The 18,933-nt window shown below is 36.7% G+C and overlaps 1 protein-coding gene, 1 pseudogene and 2 gene segments (V, D, J or C); all 4 read right to left on the minus strand.

Moving 5' to 3' along the window:
- Positions 1 to 7,432: 7,432 nt before the first annotated feature.
- LOC133999961 (immunoglobulin heavy variable 1-46-like) lies at positions 7,433 to 8,002 on the minus strand. The segment is given in 2 exon segments: positions 7,433 to 7,809; positions 7,904 to 8,002. Coding segments are annotated over 2 exon segments (426 nt in total).
- Positions 8,003 to 8,787: 785 nt separating this feature from the next.
- Positions 8,788 to 9,318, minus strand: LOC133999962 (Ig heavy chain V region MC101-like). The segment is given in 2 exon segments: positions 8,788 to 9,179; positions 9,276 to 9,318. Coding segments are annotated over 2 exon segments (435 nt in total).
- A 1,200-nt stretch (positions 9,319 to 10,518) lies between these two features.
- Positions 10,519 to 14,259, minus strand: LOC133999963 (uncharacterized). The gene is made up of 6 exons (XM_062439308.1): positions 14,123 to 14,259; positions 13,438 to 13,746; positions 12,550 to 12,575; positions 12,077 to 12,321; positions 10,920 to 10,968; positions 10,519 to 10,832 (listed from the first exon to the last, which is right to left on the minus strand). The coding sequence occupies exons 1-6, from the start codon at positions 14,257 to 14,259 to the stop codon at positions 10,519 to 10,521; spliced, it is 1,080 nt and encodes a 359-aa protein (XP_062295292.1).
- A 1,216-nt stretch (positions 14,260 to 15,475) lies between these two features.
- Positions 15,476 to 15,998, minus strand: LOC133999964 (immunoglobulin heavy variable 3-21-like; annotated as a pseudogene).
- Between the last annotated feature and the right edge of the window lie 2,935 nt (positions 15,999 to 18,933).

Below are 18,933 nucleotides of genomic sequence, written 5' to 3' on the forward strand. Positions count from 1 at the left end.
TTACAGCTATGTTAAAAAATAAGAAGCTAAATCCAGTATAATGTGGTTGGTTTACAAGTTTGTAGGAATACTACAATGACTACTGTAACTCTCTCCTCTTTGGTCTTCCGCGGAAATCTCTTCACAAACTCCAACTGGTACAGAACGCAGCCACTCGTATCATATCTAGAACTCCCTCTATTGAACACATCACTCCTGCCCTGCAGCAACTTCATTGGCTCACTAACAAATCCCGCATTAACTTTAAGATTCTACTCCTTTCAAGATCCTTCACAACCTGGCACCATCATATCTCTCTGAACGTATTCACATCTACACTGCTTTCCGAACTCTCCGATCCTCATCTGCCAACCAGCTCTCTGCCCAATCTGCCAATTTAACCACCATGGGGTCAAGAGCTTTCAGCCGATCTGCCCCCCGCCTTTGGAACTCTCTCCCATCAGACATTTGCACCTCTGACTCTGTTTCCACCTTTAAATCCCGCCTGAAAACGCACCTATTCAGAGTGGCATACTCTGTCTCACACTAATTATGCAATCACATTCTTGTTTATTTATTGTAGGGGAGACCGGGGATGGTTGTAACACTTTTTGTCTCAGCTCCTATAACTTGCAGAATGTTTGTGGTAGGGCACTCAAATTTTGACACAAAGTACCCTCATTTGTCTACTACAAATAGCAATGTTTTTAACTTCTCCAGCTATATCACAGAATTCATTATTTGATGTCAAATGCAAGGAGTGCCATTGTTACAACCTACCCCACTACCAGGGTAAGTTGTAACACAACCTGGGGTAAATTGTAACAGTAAGATTGAAGAACTAAAAACTGAGACTACACCACAAAATATGCATCTATATAAGTTTATTGTGCATGTGCCAACACTAAAGCATCTTCCTGTGCTTCACTAAGAACAAAAATAACTCATCACTGATGGCTAAATGAAGAACAGTGCCAGTGGTATGGATCCTAACATTAGAAGAGCTTTCTTAAAGAACATATTCCGATAATACCTATGAATGTTACACATACAAATGGAAACCTTCAGCAGGAAGTCAGAAGTAGCTCATAATCCACATAAAATTACAGGAAGACGTTTGACAATTAAAACAACAAACATGCACACTGTGTCTGTCTTAAATGATAAAACAAGAACTTGAATGTGTGTATCTGTGTGTTATCCATCTAATCAGAGTGATCAGAGTCACAGTGGTGACAGATGTATGTGGGTTTCCCAGGGGTGCAGTTTTCGTGGGCCCAGAACTTCTGATCCACTTTTCTTTGGGTTTGGAATTTCCAAAGGGCTCCATGCACACAATGCAAAAATCATCTTCATCTGAGGTGTCCTCACCCTTATCCTTGTTCTTCTTGGATCTCTTTTTGGCTGTCTTTCTCTCTGCATTATTTTGTTTGCATTTCCTCTTTCCAAATATGGCCATTTTCACATTCTTCTTACTACTCCTCTTCTTTTCTTCTTCCTCCAAGGCCTGCTTGACTGGTGTATCTGTATAGATGTCTGACTTTCTCCTTCTCCTTGTCGTACCAGTGGTCTTTCTTGGCCGCCTGTCGAGGACACCTGAGACAGAGTGGAGGCTGCTGTACCTGCAGAGGACACCTGAGACAGAGTGGATGCTTCTGTAGCTCCAGAGGACACCTGGGGCAGAGTGGAGGCTTCTGTAGCTGCAGAGGACATCTGAAGCAGGGTGGAAGCTGCTGTTGTTGCTAGGGAGTCTTGCTGGGAAACTACAGAAGCCATTGAAGCTGGGTCTGGACGGTCAGTCACTTGGGAAGGTGCAAAGTCATGGTCCTGAAAAATGTCTGGGTTAAATGGCCAAATGCCTGTGCATCTGAATCCAGCCTGTATGTTGCTAGGAGATGCAGCAGTGGGCAGAGCTGTTCTCATAAGTGATGGCACATCATAAATGGTCATCGTTTTGGCAGGATTCATCCTCATCCAGGCATCCCCAGCTGAGTTTACAGCCTTCTTCAGTGGACCATAGACACTTCGATCTAGTGGTTGAAGTTTGTGTGAGCAATGTGGAGGTAGAGAGAGTAGCACAATTCCATTTGCCTTGCAGTAATTAACTGCTTTCACTGAAATGTGCGAGCTGTGATTGTCAAGCAGGAGTAGCACCTTCTTCTCTGGACTGACTTTAGTATGCTTAGCAAAGTGCTCCAGAAACAAGAGAAAATCATTTTCTTGCATCCACCCTGATCCATTGCCACTCCCAACACTACCAGGTGGTCCAAGGTGTACGAAGAAATCTTTGTACTTCGTGCGAGGGAAAACAAAAAAGGGTGGGATGGAATTTCCCAGTGCTTGCACTGCACATGCCACTGAGACCACTTGCGATCACCCACTGTCTTGGCATACTTAAAAAAAGGAGTAGGATAGAGAAAATATGTGAATTGTGATTACGGGGATGGTTGTAACATTTTCTTATATGGTGTTACAACCATCCCCACCCCCGTCAGCCAATGTTTAGCTAGCTGTATCAGCATGGTGGTTTGAAATTAGCATAGATGAAATGACTCACATATTACGTAAGAACCTACTCTCTTACATGATACAAGTTACCTAATTCAAACTTCAACAGTATCAGTACTAATCAAAATATAGACTTGGTCCAAAAAATTACTTTCTTACCTGAAAATTGATGTTTTGGCTGTAAAATCTGCACACTTCTTCTCACAGCCGCGAAAATTAACATGCATGATCAGGGAGGGAGTGGTTACACATGAAATTGATCACATGACTCTTATGTTATCCCTTATTGGTGAAAGTGATGCTGTTACAACTATCCCTTTGTTACAACCTTACATTCATATTTATTCTTTATCTTTGCACTAAATGTTACCTGATTTATATTGTTTGATGTACTGTTGTGTTTTATGTGCCTTGTAAGGTGTCCTTGATTGCTTTGAAAGGTGCCTTTAAATAAAATGCATTATTATTAGTATTATCATTATTATTATTATTATTATTATTAATACATAGAATAAAAAGTAACAACAACTGTTTGAAATAATTCATTAATTCATTAACAAGTATATCATTTATGTTGATCTGCTGCAATTTTTTTAAATATTCTGATCCAGAATGTTTTCATTGCATCAATATTTATTGAAGTGAAATTTATTAAGTAAGTGTGGTGAGTTTTTGTATTGTGTTGCTCCTTCCTGTGTCATTGTGTCGAACACAATAATAAACAGCAGAATTTTCAATCTTCAGACTGTTCATCTGCAGATACACCTGCTGTCTGTTGTTGTCTCTGGAGATGGAGAACCGGCTTTCAAATTACTTAGAATAGTAAGTGCTGCTACTATCACTGATAGCAGCAACCCACTCCAGTCCATTTCCAGCAGCCTGTCTGATCCAAGCGGTCCAGGGATTGCTACTGAAGCCTGAATATGTGCAGGTCAGTCTGTGAGACTCTCCAGGTCTTTTAACCACTGATTCAGATTCAGTCAGTGTTTGACCCTCAGCACCCAGGCCTGGACTGCACCGGGAGTGGCTGCCCTTTTTTTTTTTTTTTTTTTTTTTCTGCGTCTCGCAATTGTAATTCTCACACATCAAATGCATACTGATGCCCAGTGGCTTGTGACTTGTCTGTCTACCTGGCTGGCCCAATGATGGGCTACACAGGCCCAGGAGTCCCACCCATGTACGTTCTAGACCCCCCTCATCCAATCAGCTTTAATGATGACCAATTATTATGACAGGTAGGGAAAAAGACAGAGAGAAATAGCGCAGCACAACACGCACGCAAAATGGAGAAAAAACAAAAAGGTGGTGCCGAAAAATTGCGAGAAAAAAAGAAAAAAGCACTAGCTCAAGATGCCGCGAAGAGTGAATATTTTAAATATGTTTGCTGCGCGGGCCGGTGTCGCCTCAGGGTCTTCAGCTGCAGCTGCGGGTCCCTCTCATCAGGAGGAGGAGGAGGGAGAAAGTGAGGCTCCTGCAGCCATGGTGCTAGAGGAGCTTAGTGGTGGTGATGGCAGGTGTGTGCTAGGATAACACGTTGTGGATAAACAATTAACACCGTTAATTGTAATAAACATTACTTGACACAATCGCAAACTCTGCATAGCGTGGAGTGTTAGTGTACAACTACATCTAGTTATCTAAAGTATGGGAAAATGATAATCATATTCATATGATTAATTGACGCGTTTATTAACCACTATTTTATACTAGATAGGTTTGAGCATGTATAAATGCTATTTTCACAATTTGTAACCTATAATTACATTTCCCAAATCAGAATTAAAGTGTTTTATGTATCATCATGCACCTTTCTTCTGTACACAGTCCAATTTGGTCAGGATATGTGATACAATAAAAAGTATATACAGTATTATTGAGATATTAAATATATTGCAATATACTGTGATTCCTTGGGATTTTAACTGTAAATTATGTATCAAAATTAAAACTTTAACAATAAGATAAGCTCAAATGTCTGATAATCTATTTTAATTTTTATTGATGGACAATTGTAAAGCAAACATATGCTCATGAAAAGTCATGACAAACTGAGCTATTTGTGTTAAATACAGTACCAAAAAGTTACAAAAGTAATATGTATAGTCATGTAAAATATTAACAATACTATTACAAAAAAGTATTTCCTCTTCTGTCATACTTGTCAGTATGTTGAGCTATAAAAAGTGTTGATTGTTCAGAATCAGAATCATTATACTATTATTTTCCATACTTGTGTGTTTAAATGTACATCAATTGGGCGAGTCGGCATGGTATCTGCGCACGGATTGTAGTGGGCCACTCTGGTCCAGGGTCCAGGGCCGAATTTTTGTCCAAGTCCAGGCCTGTCAGCACCTACAGAAAGATAAATAGCTCATTAGCTACTGTCATGCAGCCATAATGTATTTATACCAGGTTTGTCAGAAAGACAATGATTGTTCTTATCTGTCCAGTTAATTGACAGGATGAGAAAAAAAACAGCCAAATAATCAGGTGTGATCATTACGATCAGTTTCTGCAACTGTTTCTGTTCTGTCCACAGTGTGTATGTCAGTGATTTAGTCTATTTCATTCATTCTGCAGCACATATGTAGAGATGGAAGAGATCACAGATTTGCATTGACTCCTCCTCCTCAAAGAGAAACACATCACACTGTAGATAAAAGATTTTTAAAAATGGAACATTTATAACTTAATTCCATATTTTCATAATAATTTTAACATTAATGATGAAGATAATCTCGCATTATTTGACTTTAAAATGTATTCATACAAAGCATAGATTCATTTCTATATTCTGCTCAGCAGTATTAGCTAAATATCATGCATACATATCAAATGACAGTATATCTGCCATTTCATACCAGCTGTAAAAAATGATTTATGGGAACATTATTAATCATTAATTTTACAAAAAGGTACATGTCCCCCTAAAAAAGCAAGAAGTCATAAACACCAGCATTAGCTGTTTCTTTCTTTTTAATAGTGTGTACACATTTAGAGGTGTCGTCATTATTTTTCCTCTCTGCAGTCAAATCAGTAGAGGTGGAAGACATGAAATATTTTGCATTGTCTCCTCCTCACAAACACTATTCAGTGCTTTTAATGTGGTTATTAGTGTGAATCCACTAAGTTTATTTGTATTAAAAATAAGATCCACAGAAGATGAACAGATCAGCTTTTCTTCTCAAATCCAGGCAGAAGTTGACAGAAATTATCAACGACTTTATATTTAATTATTATAAAATATGTATTACTTTTGCACTGTAATAAAGCACATGTATATGGTCTTCAATTGAACTATTCACAATTATTATTAAAGAAAATTAAAAACTTTAAAGATTTTTTTAAAAATCACCCAAAGCATGAAAACACTTCAGGTAATGTAGTTTTTGAAAACAACGTTTTTATTATCTTATTTATTATCTTATAATTTATATTGTGATATATTTCATATAATAGTAATTTGTGTGAGAAAAGAAATGATGAACAAAATCAAAACAAAATATCACTGGATAAAAAAAAAGTACTTATTGGGTTTGAAAGAGTCGCATAATATTTTTTGAACTTCTTGAACTGAGGACATTAGCTGGGATCTATCAGCCCAGTATGGATTGTTGGATTTTGTACAGCTGTTCAACCAACTCCAGTCACTGTGAGTGTCGAGCACAATAATAAACAGCAGAATCTTCAGTCTTCAGACTGTTCATCTGCAGATACAGCTGCTGTCTGCTGATGTCTCTGGAGATGGTGAACAGGCCTTGAAATGACTGAGAGTAGTAGATGCTACTACTGTCAGCATTTATTAAAGCAATCCACTCCAGTCCTTTTCCAGGAGCCTGTCTGATCCAATTCATCCAGGAGCTACTAAAATTGAATCCAGAGGTTGTACAGGTCAGTTTGTTGGATTCTCCAGGCTTTTTAACTGCTGGTTCAGATTGTGTCAGAGTCTGACCATCAACACCTGTTAAGACAAAAAAGAGCCAAACATGCATCAAGTTGGTGATACAAATGTAAAAATGTCAGATAAAGATCAGTGAATATTTTCACCTGTCCAGCAGATAGTTAGAAGCAGCAGTCCTGTCCTATAGTCCATCATGTTAAACTGTGTGTCCACTGTTCTCTGTCATCCTCTCTGCAGTCAGATAAGTAGAGCTGGAAGACATCAAAGTTTTGCATTGACTACTCCTCACAGAGGAGGAAACTACTGGATTGGACATTTGAAAATTTGCAATACTACTTTTGATATAAAGTTTATATATTCATTATAATTAAGTTTTAAAGGAAAATTACCTCTTGAACAAACGTTATTTTTTTTTGTTTTGATTTTCTCACAAAGTGCTCATAAAATTCAGGATGTCAGCTGGAAAGAAAACCACAGTAGGAATATAAGTGAAGAAAACTCTGTGAGACTGGGAAATAATGTTCAGGCGTCAATCCTGAAAGACGTTTATCTGACATGTTTTAGTTTCATATGGGTAAAATATCTATGAGTATTGCCACTACAACATTACTTTAGATAATATTAAAAATATTAGTCCTAGTTCAAATATGAAACAATTACTTAAAAAATATATTTATTTTGTCATCAAGGTTTCTCTGTGAAGATAATGGGCAGCAGACAGGTGCATAAAATAACATCAATATATTCCTGTTTTAATCACCAAAATACTGAAATTTGAAAACTCCTCTATTATACTCTGTCTAGGTAATACCATCCATCAGAGGACACCTGTGATCCATGAAGCTCAATCACTGATCAAATGTTTTTCAACTTGTCAGTTTGACATTTGCTATTTAAATTATTATTTGACAGTTTAAATAACTCCTAAATAATCCTATTTCTGTGAATTATCTAAGATCAGAAAGAGCATACAAATATAATGTGGATATTATCAAAGTGCTTTTGTCACATGCAGTTCATCATAAAATCAAGATGTCACTGTCATTATATGTAGCTGCTTGTTGTCTGTGGAGGTTTTTGTGCAGCTGCTTCACTGTCTTCAGTCACTGTGCTTTCTCGAGCACAGAAGTAAACAGCAGAATCTTCTTCTGTCAGACTCTTGATCTCGAGGTACTGATTGCTGCTGGACCCAGTTTCAGTTATGATGAATCGACTTTGAAAGGAGCTGGCGTAGCTAGCAGAGTTTGTACCTGTGTTCATCCTCCCAATCCACTCCAGAGCTTTGCCTGGCCTCTGTCTTATCCAGTGAATATAGTAGTCTGTCAGGGTAAAACCTGATATGATACATGACATCTTCACTGTCTCTCCAGGTCTTTTCACCTCAGAGGGAGACTGCTCCAGTTTGATCTCACTCCAAACTCCTGTAAACAAAGAAATTAAAATTATTATCCATCAAACTTGAAAAAAACACAGTTCAAAGTTTACTGTGTGTTGAAAGATAAATTATTATCTTACCATGAATACAAAGCATTGAGAATAAACTCCAGAAAATCATGTTTTCCATTCTGTAAAAATAATATAGTTCAGTGCTTTTTATCTGAGAGTTTGCAAGGTTTAAAATCTGTCCCAGTTGTTCTGTCACAAATGACTTGAGAATTCCTGGTGGTGTTTATAAGGGATGAAAAGTTTGCATAGACCTCCCTCTACAGGTTTAAAAAGGAAATGCTTAAGCATCACAGCTCTGCTTCACATCACTCCACCCATAAGAAACTCTGTTAATCCTTCGACCTTTCTGTGCATTTACATATTTTAATTGTTATTATTTTTGTATGCTTTACATTTTTTCTCCTCTCCTCTTCTGATTTGCATTATTTATTGCACATTATGAGTTTTAACACAGCCTCAGGAGTTTACCAGCCTGCATTTCACTGCACATGTTGTCTGAGCTTGTGACATTATAAACCTTTGAATATTGAATCTTTTAAATGTTAAATGTTCTGATCTGTAAATTTGACTGAAACACATTCATAAAATGATTAATTCCATTATTACTTGATTTGAGGATCAAAATGTTTTTCTTCTGGAAAAAATGATATTAAATATCGATAGAATATATGACAACACTACAAATATTATTTTTTTAGACCCTTTATGTTTTTTTTGATGAATGTGGATGCTGTTTATTTTATTTTACCTTTGTGTGAAACAGAAAATGAACGTTATTTGTAATCATCATAAAACACTTATAAAAATGTTTAAACTTATCACATCTTTGTATTCTAAAAAATCTTCCCAAGTCTCTTCTGTACTGATAGAGGCTTTAAGTCAAACATATTTAAACACCAAACAACTTCTCTGTCACAGAGTAAATGTCTTCATACACTCCACTGAATATGTATTCATTTATACAGCATGTTTGTGTTTGAGTCTTTCTGGTTGCTGGGTATTTGTGCAGGTCTGTTGGTGGTTTGTATCACTGTGCGGTAGCGGCCACAGTAATACACAGCTGTGTCCTCAGGCTGCAGATTCTGTCCTTTAATAGTCACTGTTCTAGCAGAAGTGTCTCTGCTAGCGCTGAACTTGTTCTTCAGACCATCATTTTGACGAAGGGTACCTCCACCCCACTGATGAAAAATCCAGTCCATTGGTTTTCCTTCACGCTGTCTGATCCAACTTGTTGCATAGCTGTTATCAGTCAGAGAATAACCAGAGACCTGACAGGTGATGGTCAAAGACTGTCCAGGCTGCACAACCATTGAGTCTGGCTGGATGAGATCAATACTGTACACACCTGTGGAAACACAAATCAACATTATCTCCATCATTCATGTGAATATTCAGTGTTTCTAATGTGTTTATTAGTATGAATCCACTGAAAGCTCCTCACAGGATCCAGCTGCCAGCAGCAGCATCAGAGCTACAGAGAACATGGTTGATGTTGAAGTTGAACTGATGTGAGCTCTTCTGTCCTCTCACTGACACACACACTTCACTTCCTTATGAATCACATTTATTTGCATATTGTTGAATAAACAATGATCTATTTTGTAGTACTTCTATTTATCACTTTGAGGTGAAGACTTCAGTCTCAATTTACATACATTTACTTTTCGTTTCTTTATTCACACCTCAATTAAAACCATGTACAACATACTCATTTTTTGTAGTTAGCTTATGTGAAATGGGACACCCTAGGAAGCTTAAAAAGCTTTTTAAGAGGGGCCCAGGAACAAAATAAATATATGTAACAATTAAACATAAACCAACTCACCCCCACAAGACAAGACAGACAAATACATATACACATACAAATACAATAGCGCTCAACCATATACACACATACAAGAAATCCCTAACCTAAAGCTAACCTTACCTAAGCCCTACTTAGGTAGGGCTAACCTTACCTAAGCCCTACTCCTAACAAGGTCCAAGTGGTCACGTCACCGGCAGTCCAAGAATATATTAAACTACAACATACTTGAGTATAATATGTGGTTAATTTAATGAACACATAATCATGCTATGATTTTATTTTAAATGAAATTTAAAATAATGTATCATCTATTCATGTATTAATATAGATGAACAGATTTTAGTCTAACCATAACCCTAACCCTAACCCTAACCCTAACCCAATACATTATCATCCACAGTAGCACTGAACGTTTCTTTTCAAAATCTGTCTTTGGTGACTCCATGTAAGTTTAAAATACTCTGACATGGTGAAAATGATTTTTTTTTAAAGTTATGTTAATTTACTTTACCTGTATAGTTAAATTCCTCATTTGCTATCAAAAAGTGAAGTGACAATAACATCATGTAACAGTTTTTTTTAATGGTTTCAGTGTTGCTGATGTTTGAAACTACAGACATGAAGATAAACCTCTAGAGAGCTGCTCACATACTGAAATACATATAAAGTACACATTTCAATCATTAAGGATTATTGTTGAAATGATCCTCTCTGGAAATGTATTTAAAAAGACAATTCAAATATAACATGTTTCATAAAAACATATTTGGGCATAAAGGAATTACATCATTTTATTGACATTTTTTATGAAACATGTAAATTAATGGGGGTCTGATGTTTACTGTAGGATTTTGTACAGCTGCTCAACCAACTCTAGTCACTGTGAGTCTCGAGCACAATAATAAACAGCAGAATCTTCAGTCTTCAGACTGTTCATCTGCAGATACAGCTGCTGTCTGCTGTTGTCTCTGGAGATGGTGAACCGGCCTTGAACTGACTGAGAGTAGTAGATCCTGTCACTGTCATCTTCGATAATTGAAATCCACTCCAGTCCTTTTCCAGGAGCCTGTCTGATCCAGGCCATCCAAGAGCTACTTATGTCAAGATCAGAGGCTGTACAGGTCAGTTTGTGGGATTCTCCAGGCTTTTTAACTGCTGGTTCAGATTGTGTCAGAGTCTGACCATCAACACCTGTTAAGACAAAAAAAAAGCCAAACATGCATCAAGTTGGTGATACAAATGAAAATATGTCAGATAAATATCAGTTTAAATCTTCACCTGTCCAGCAGATAGTTAGAAGCAGCAGTCCTGTCCTATAGTCCATCATGTTAAACTGTGTGTCCACTGTTCTCTGTCATCCTCTCTGCAGTCAGATAAGTAGAGCTGGAAGACATCAAAGTTTTGCATTGACTCCTCCTCACAAGAGGGACAGAACTGGATTTAACTTTACTCTAATTTACTGAAAGTGGGGAATTATTGATCTCCTTTGTGTAACATCAATGTGTCCCTTAGTAAAGCACATTATAATATGTGAGATGTTCAATCCAACACATACACTATTTCAAGCTCATCAGTGGATTCACAGATCATTCAGGCCCTATTGAACTACAAGCAAACATTCATTGTATTCTATATTAACAGAAAATAAAATGTTAACAGATGAATATTTAGTAACATCGTTCTGTAATTATTGACAGTAGCAGAAACTTCAGAGGACATAATAAAATGTGATTGTATACAGGAACATTTCAGCATATGTACAGTATATGAAAGGCAAAGTGCAGTGAAGACAGCTGTGACTGAGCAAAGGTGTCAATGAGCAATACTAAGTGATACAAATGATAACAGAAGGAATGAAAATGGAACAAATAACAGATAACACTGCAGTCACTGTGATCCTGGCAATAATGAAACAATCTGTTGTTTATTGATTATTGTTGGTTGTTGCTGTTGTCACACTACTTCATACAACATGGTTTTTGTAAACATTTTGGACAGAGGACATTTCTTATTTAAATTGAGGATTCAGGGATGAACAGTGTTTTATGCTGTACACATTGAAAATAAGTCAAAGTTATAATATGTCAATAAAATAAAATAAAATATTTGTTCTGGTCTGTGTGTGTTTACTTTTCTCGGTTGTTGATCAGCTATTAATAAAACAAATAAAAGAGTATTAGTGTTATTTTTATATATTTTTATATGTCAATATGTTTGAGGATAAAGTGCTCCAATACAGCCACACATTATGTTATATTGATGAAATGTGTTTTATTCTTTATTATTGGTCATCATTCAGTGGGAGATTTGTTTCCTGACATGCTTCAATGTTTCTTATTAAGAGATCAGTTTTTGTACAGCTTTGCAGTCTCCTGTGTCACTGTGGCTCGTGCACAGTAATAAACAGCAGAGTCTTCTGCTTTCAGACTCTTCACCTGAAAGTACACAACATTTCGGGAAGTGTCTTTAGTGATGGAAAACTGGCCTTGAAGACTTTGGGAAAATATTGTGCCAGTCCCACTATCAATGCGTCCAATCCACTCCAGTACTTTCCCTGATTTCTGACGAATCCAGTGCAGCCAAGCAAGAGAAAGTCCTTCAACTTTACAGGACAGAGTGACTGATTGTCCAGCTCTGTTGACCACCGGCTCTGAGGAGGTGAGGGACTGGCCCTGAGCAGCTGAAACAGACACACAGTTTAGATGATAGCAAGTCAGCAGACATCCAGACTTCTGCAGGATACTGACTGCACTCACCTGAAATGAGAGCCAAGAGGAAGACGCTTTGTAAAACTGTCATGATGGTAACTTAGCTGAGTCTGCAACAGCTAAGGCTAATATGAAGGATATATATTGTGCAGGCAGAATGGGTGGAGATTGTACAACAGTGTATGAATTTGCATTTTTACCAGCCTGAGGTTTTGGAGACACAGTGCTAAAAGGTTAGAGACATAAAGACTAAAGTTCAATCAGGAGAAGAACAATGCTGGACTGAAAAGTGACTGAGACACCAACAATACAGATATTGTTCAGTGTTTCTGTTTCCTGAGTTAGTTTGAACAGTGTTTCATATTTGTGTTAGTGAGAAAGAGGAAGTAAAATGTGTGGTGTGTTTATAACAGTTATTTGGATGTAAAGATGCCACACATACAGTAACTACAAACTGCACTGACCAAAACGTATACCAATGATCAGCTATCTTAGTGAGATGGTTTATTGCTGAGAGAGAAATGATGCTAGAAAAGAAAAGTATTTTTTACTCTAAGAGCCAAGTAATTGTCTTTTTATTGCAGCATGGTGAGTTCATCCAGATTCCATCACAATGTCTCTCAAGTACAAAGTTAAACAGATGAAGCTGCAGTCACTGCTGACCCAATAGTTAAAATGTTTTATTTGTGATGTGTTGAAGTGACCTCACAAATATTAAACCTGTAGTTCAGTTCATCATTCAGTTCAGATCAGTGAGAAAAGTGGACCTGAGTGTCTCAGTTTACTGACTAAGAGAAAGTTGATAGTGACTGCCCTCCAGTGTTTTTCTAAATAACTGCAACATTCATTTTGACTAACATTGAGACATTACATTTCAAATAAGATCATTTATATTAATGTGCCTTTACCTGAACAATGATTTCAGCAACACGATTGTTGTGACATTTACTGGTTTGTGTTATGAGTTCATTAAAAACAGAAATAACAAGAAATGTAATAAAGAAAATGTGCATAAAAGTATTGTCTGTCAGTCCAGTGATGAAGTTTACTGTAGGATTTTGTACAGCTGCTCAACCAACTCCAGTCACTGTGAGTGTCGAGCACAATAATAAACAGCAGAATCTTCAGTCTTCAGACTGTTCATCTGCAGATACAGCTGCTGTCTGCTGTTGTCTCTGGAGATGGTGAACCGGCCTTCAACTGACTGAGAGTAGTAGATGTAGCTGCTACCATCACTGTAGATGTAAGCAATCCACTCCAGTCCTTTTCCAGGAGCCTGTCTGATCCAATTCATACTATAGCTGCTGAATGTGAATCCAGAGGCTGTACAGGTCAGTTTGTGGGATTCTCCAGGCTTTTTAACTGCTGAAAGAGTCTGAGTCAATACTGAACTTGTTCTTTTGTGTATCGTTGTAGTAAAATGTGATGATGTTGTAAACCATACTTTTATAGACTGTAATGAAATGTGATTATTAGTTCAAACTCTATCTAAAAAAAAAACATTTTTTTATTAAACATAGAAATACCAACACATGTAAACATCAGGAGTCTCAATAAAAGAGACACTGTCAGTTACTGACTGTGACATTGTTGGAAAAAAAACCCTAACAAACAGGAAGTGTTTCTTTGTGTTTGTATGTATGTTTGGTAACATTATCAAACTGCTCTCACTGCAATCATATTTCAGATCATCTACTGCCCCCTGTAGGTGCTCTAGGTTTTTGTAAAGCCTCTCTGCTTTCTTTAACCAGTGTGTGTTTGGCACAGTAATACACAGCAGAGTCCTCTGGCTTTAAGTTGGACAGTCTCAGATGAACCATGCTGTTACTATTATCTCTGGTGATTTCTATCCGTCCTTGCACACTGCTGGAATAATCCGTTCCACTTGCATCGCTATACATACGCCCCATCCATTCTAGTGCTTTTTCTTCAGGTTGTCTGATCCAGTGCATGCTGCAGCAGCTAAATGTGAAGCCAGATCCCCTGCAGGAGAGACTGAGAGTCTCCCCAGGCTTCTTCACTACTGAACTGGAAGGAATGGACTCCATACTCTGACCTGTACAACCTGATGAGATGAAAAGAGAGACAACCCACAGAAGAAAGAGAGACAAACAGTCATCTGGGAAGTTTTCTGGTATCACTGAGTGACTAACAGTTGATGTTATCTGATAAAAGATAAAACAAAAAGAAGCAGGAGAACTCACAGGGCAGAGAGAGAGCAACCAGCAGAAGAGTGAGTGTGTTCATCATCCTGAGGCTGGAGATGTGACCTCTGATGCTGCACACAAACAACAAGACCAGTCAGCAGGACATAAGTACACTGCACACACTGAAGATTTGCATCAGAGTATCATGGAGAGGGAGTGGCTCATTTACTGGTAATCTGGTATAGTTTAGTAACTTAATTATTCTTTTTTTCCCCCAGAGACTTGAGCACTCATTTATTCATTTTGGAGTTTTTTCATATACCCAAGAATAGTAACAACTGAATGCATGATACATGTTAAGGTGAATTCATTTATCAGTGATATGAGACAAATTTTTAATGGATTCATGTCTGCTGTGTATTTGTGTAGACCAGCTAGTGCTTTGGGTAACTGTAATTTACATGTAAACAGAAATAAATAATCCTAAGGCTACAGATTCAATCATGTTAATGTTACATTTCTAGTAGTGTATGTGTGAGGATGAATTTAAGAACATTATTTTGATCAATCTAGCTGGTTTACAATCATGGAAGAGAGACTGACATCCTGAAGTATGATTTGTTGTGGGATGATGTGATTTTAAGACACATTGTCCACTGACTTTATTTAATTCTATTAAATGTATGTATTTATTCATTTGTGGTTCCCGAGTATTTAAATACATTTTGTCTTTACTGAGAAACTGTCCTTGGAGAATTCTTTATTAAGCTCTTTTATGATCAGTATAATGATAATATGTTCAGTTTGATCATTTTTGTCTAATAAGACTATTAGACTGTATATAATAGACACTTTTTAAACATAATTTCCATCTTATAAAATGTGTATTTTAGGTCCAAAAAAAAATCACATGATTCTCAAAAATGAACAGCGAGATTAGAGTATTTACTGTATATAACTATAACTTAAACTGAGGACATTAATTATATGAGTTTTGAGCCCAGTGATGATGTTTACTGTAGGATTTTGTACAGCTGCTCAACCAACTCCAGTCACTGTGGCCGTCGAGCACAATAATAAACAGCAGAATCTTCAGTCTTCAGACTGTTCATCTGCAGATACAGCTGCTGTCTGCTGTTGTCTCTGGAGATGGTGAACCGGCCTTGAACTGACTGAGAGTAGTAGATCCTGTCACTGTCATTTTCGATAATTGAAATCCACTCCAGTCCTTTTCCAGGAGCCTGTCTGATCCAGGCCATCCAAGAGCTACTAATGTCAAGATCAGAGGCTGTACAGGTCAGTTTGTGGGATTCTCCAGGCTTTTTAACCACTGGTTCAGATTCTGTCAGAGTCTGACCATCAACACCTATCAAGACAAAAGAGGAAATAGTTACATGCTACGAGCCTTTTCACTTTTTGAAGACAACTTCAACTCACGATCTAATATTTTCACCTGTCCAGCAGATAGTTAGAAGCAGCAGTCCTGTCCTATAGTCCATCATGTTAAACTGTGTGTCCACTGTTCTCTGTCATCCTCTCTGCAGTCAGATAAGTAGAGCTGGAAGACATCAAAGTTTTGCATTGACTCCTCCTCACAGGGAGAAAACAACTGGTAGCCCAGAATCACCAGATCATCCTAAGCATCTGGACTTTTGAAAGAAAGTGGGCATGTTTCGTAGAAAAAAAACATACAATGTCAGAGAATATTCAAGTTTATTTCACATAAATTTGAAGGAGAAGAGCGGATGGGAGTGTGCATGGATGCGCAGCGATTGACATGTGATCAGAATAGTGAAGAGTAATAAATGTGTAGCCGTCCTGTTCAAGCATGTTTTTATTTTCTAACCTAAGCATGGGAGTCTATAATGCTAGGTTACACAAGTATCTCCATGTTGCTAAACCCAACTGAAAAGTACAATTTGAATCAGTTCTTTCACAGCAGGCATAATGCATTACAAGCGACTTCTCTCCAGTTTCTTCTCAAAGTGAATTGTGTGATTGCTTGGGAGAATTAAACACCTTTTTTTTCTTGCAAGTTTGTGATTTTATAATGTTGGAGAATATAAGAGGTTTTTTTCTCTCTAAATATTATATATATATATATATATATATATATATATCAGTATTAATAACACAACCACACTTCTATATAATAAGTATTATTGTCTGTGAGCATAATGTGCAGCAGATGAGTATGAGTGGACAAAATAAATATTCTCTTATTCTAATCAGCAACATGCTTCTTGGGAATTTTTTCATTGCCATAACATCAAAACATTTGAATATATTTTGGACTGACGACATCTCACCTGTCTGATCCATGAAGCTCACTGATCAAATGTTTTTCAGCTTGTTTCCCTTTTAAAGTCATTTTATATAAAGTGTACTTTTAACTTGTGAATGTGACATTAGTAACTATATCACTGTGAGTGATGTAAAATGTTTTGCTTTTGTAAATATTCAGCTAATAAGAAACCAAGATGTCATTGTTAGTTGTAGTCTGTGGAGGTTTTTGTGCAGCTGCTTCACTGTCTTCAGTCACTGTGCTTTATCGAGCACAAAATTAAACAGCAGAATCTTCTTCTGTCAGACTCTTGATCTCGAGGTACTGATTGCTGCTGGACCCAGTTTCAGTTATAATGAATCGACTTTGAAAGGAGCTGGCGTAGCTAGCAGAGTTTTTGCCTGTATCCATCCTCCCAATCCACTCCAGAGCTTTGCCTGGCCTCTGTCTTATCCAGTGAATATTGTAGCTTGTCAGGCTATAACCAGATATGATACATGACATCTTCACTGTCTCTCCAGGTCTTTTCACCTCAGAGGGAGACTGCTCCAGTTTGATCTCACTCCAAACTCCTGTAAGCAAAGAAATTAAAATTATTATCCATCAAACTTGAAAAAAACACAGGTTAAAGTTTACTGTGTGTTGAAAGATAAATTATTATCTTACCATGAATACAAAGCATTGAGAATAAACTCCAGAAAATCATATTTTCCATTCTGTTAAAGAATATAGTTCAGTGCTTTTTTATCTGAGAGTTTGCAAGGTTTAAAATATGTCCCAGTTGTTCTGTCACAAATGACATGAGAATTCCAGGTGGTGTTTATAAGGGATGAAAAGTTTGTATAGACCTCCCTCTATATGTTTAAAAAGGAAATGCTTAAGTATCACAGCTCTGCTTCACACCACTCCACTCATAAGAAACTCTGTTAATCCCTCAACCTTTCTGTGCATTTACACATTTGGATTGTTATTATTTTTTATGCACTATATTTTCCTTTCCTATATATTCCTCTTCTTCTGATTTACATTATTTATAGCACAGCCTCAGGAGTTTACCAACCTTCATTTCACTGCACATGTTGTATGAGCTTGTGACAAATCAAACCTTTGAATATTGAATCTTTTAAATGTTAAATGTTCTGATCTGTAAATTTAACTGAAACACATTCATAAAATGATTAATTCCATTAGTACGAGATTTGAGGATCAAAATGTTTTTCTTCTGGAAAAATGATATTAAACATCGATAGAATATATGACAACAATACAAATAACTGATGTGAGCTCTTCTGTCCTCTCACTGACACACACACTTCACCTCCTTATGAATCATATTTATTTGCATATTGTTTAATAAACAATCACTTCAATCACTTTTAACCTACAGGTGAAATGTTCAGTCTTTCTTCTGAACTATCCAGACTGACTATATCAAATTCAGTATGAGTGTTAATGAAATGAACATTTAATAGTACTAGGATTTTTTTTAAATGACATTAGAAATATTTTGCCATATATTCATGTATTAATGTATATAAAACTTGTAGTGTAATGTTGCATGTTTCAAGTAATAGAATTTATGTAATAATAACCTAAACATCATCTACAAACATTTTTTTAAAGTAATAGTCTGAAATGGGAAAAGGGTATTTGTCTACTTTTGATGTCCACTTTAAAGAAAAATATTGTATATATTAATGTACTTGTAGAAATGAATCATTTTCCAACAAAATGTGAAATGAGAAAGAGATCATGTAACAGTTTGAGTTTTCTACAGCTGTGTGAATGTTTGAAGAGAAGTTAAATATTTATTGATTTCAGTGTTGCAGATGTTTGAAGCCACAGACGTACACAGAAACATGGAGCCTCTAAGGAGCTGCTCACATTCTGAAATTCATATAAAAAAACAAATATAATAAATGTTGTTTAAGGTGAGTTGTCTTAAAAAAGTGTTCTCTCTTTAGAAATGTGCTTTAAAACAGAATTCAAATATCACTTGCTCCAAAAAAGGTGTTTTGGTGTGAAAGAATGACATCATTTTCTTAAACTACCTAAACGGAGGAGGGACACTAAACTAAACTTTAGCCTCTAGAGAGCTGCTCACATATTGACATTCATATTTTAAAAAAACAAAAAGAAAATGTGTTGTTTCA

This window comes from Scomber scombrus, chromosome 18 (assembly GCF_963691925.1).
Source record: "Scomber scombrus chromosome 18, fScoSco1.1, whole genome shotgun sequence".
Taxonomy (NCBI): domain Eukaryota; kingdom Metazoa; phylum Chordata; class Actinopteri; order Scombriformes; family Scombridae; genus Scomber; species Scomber scombrus.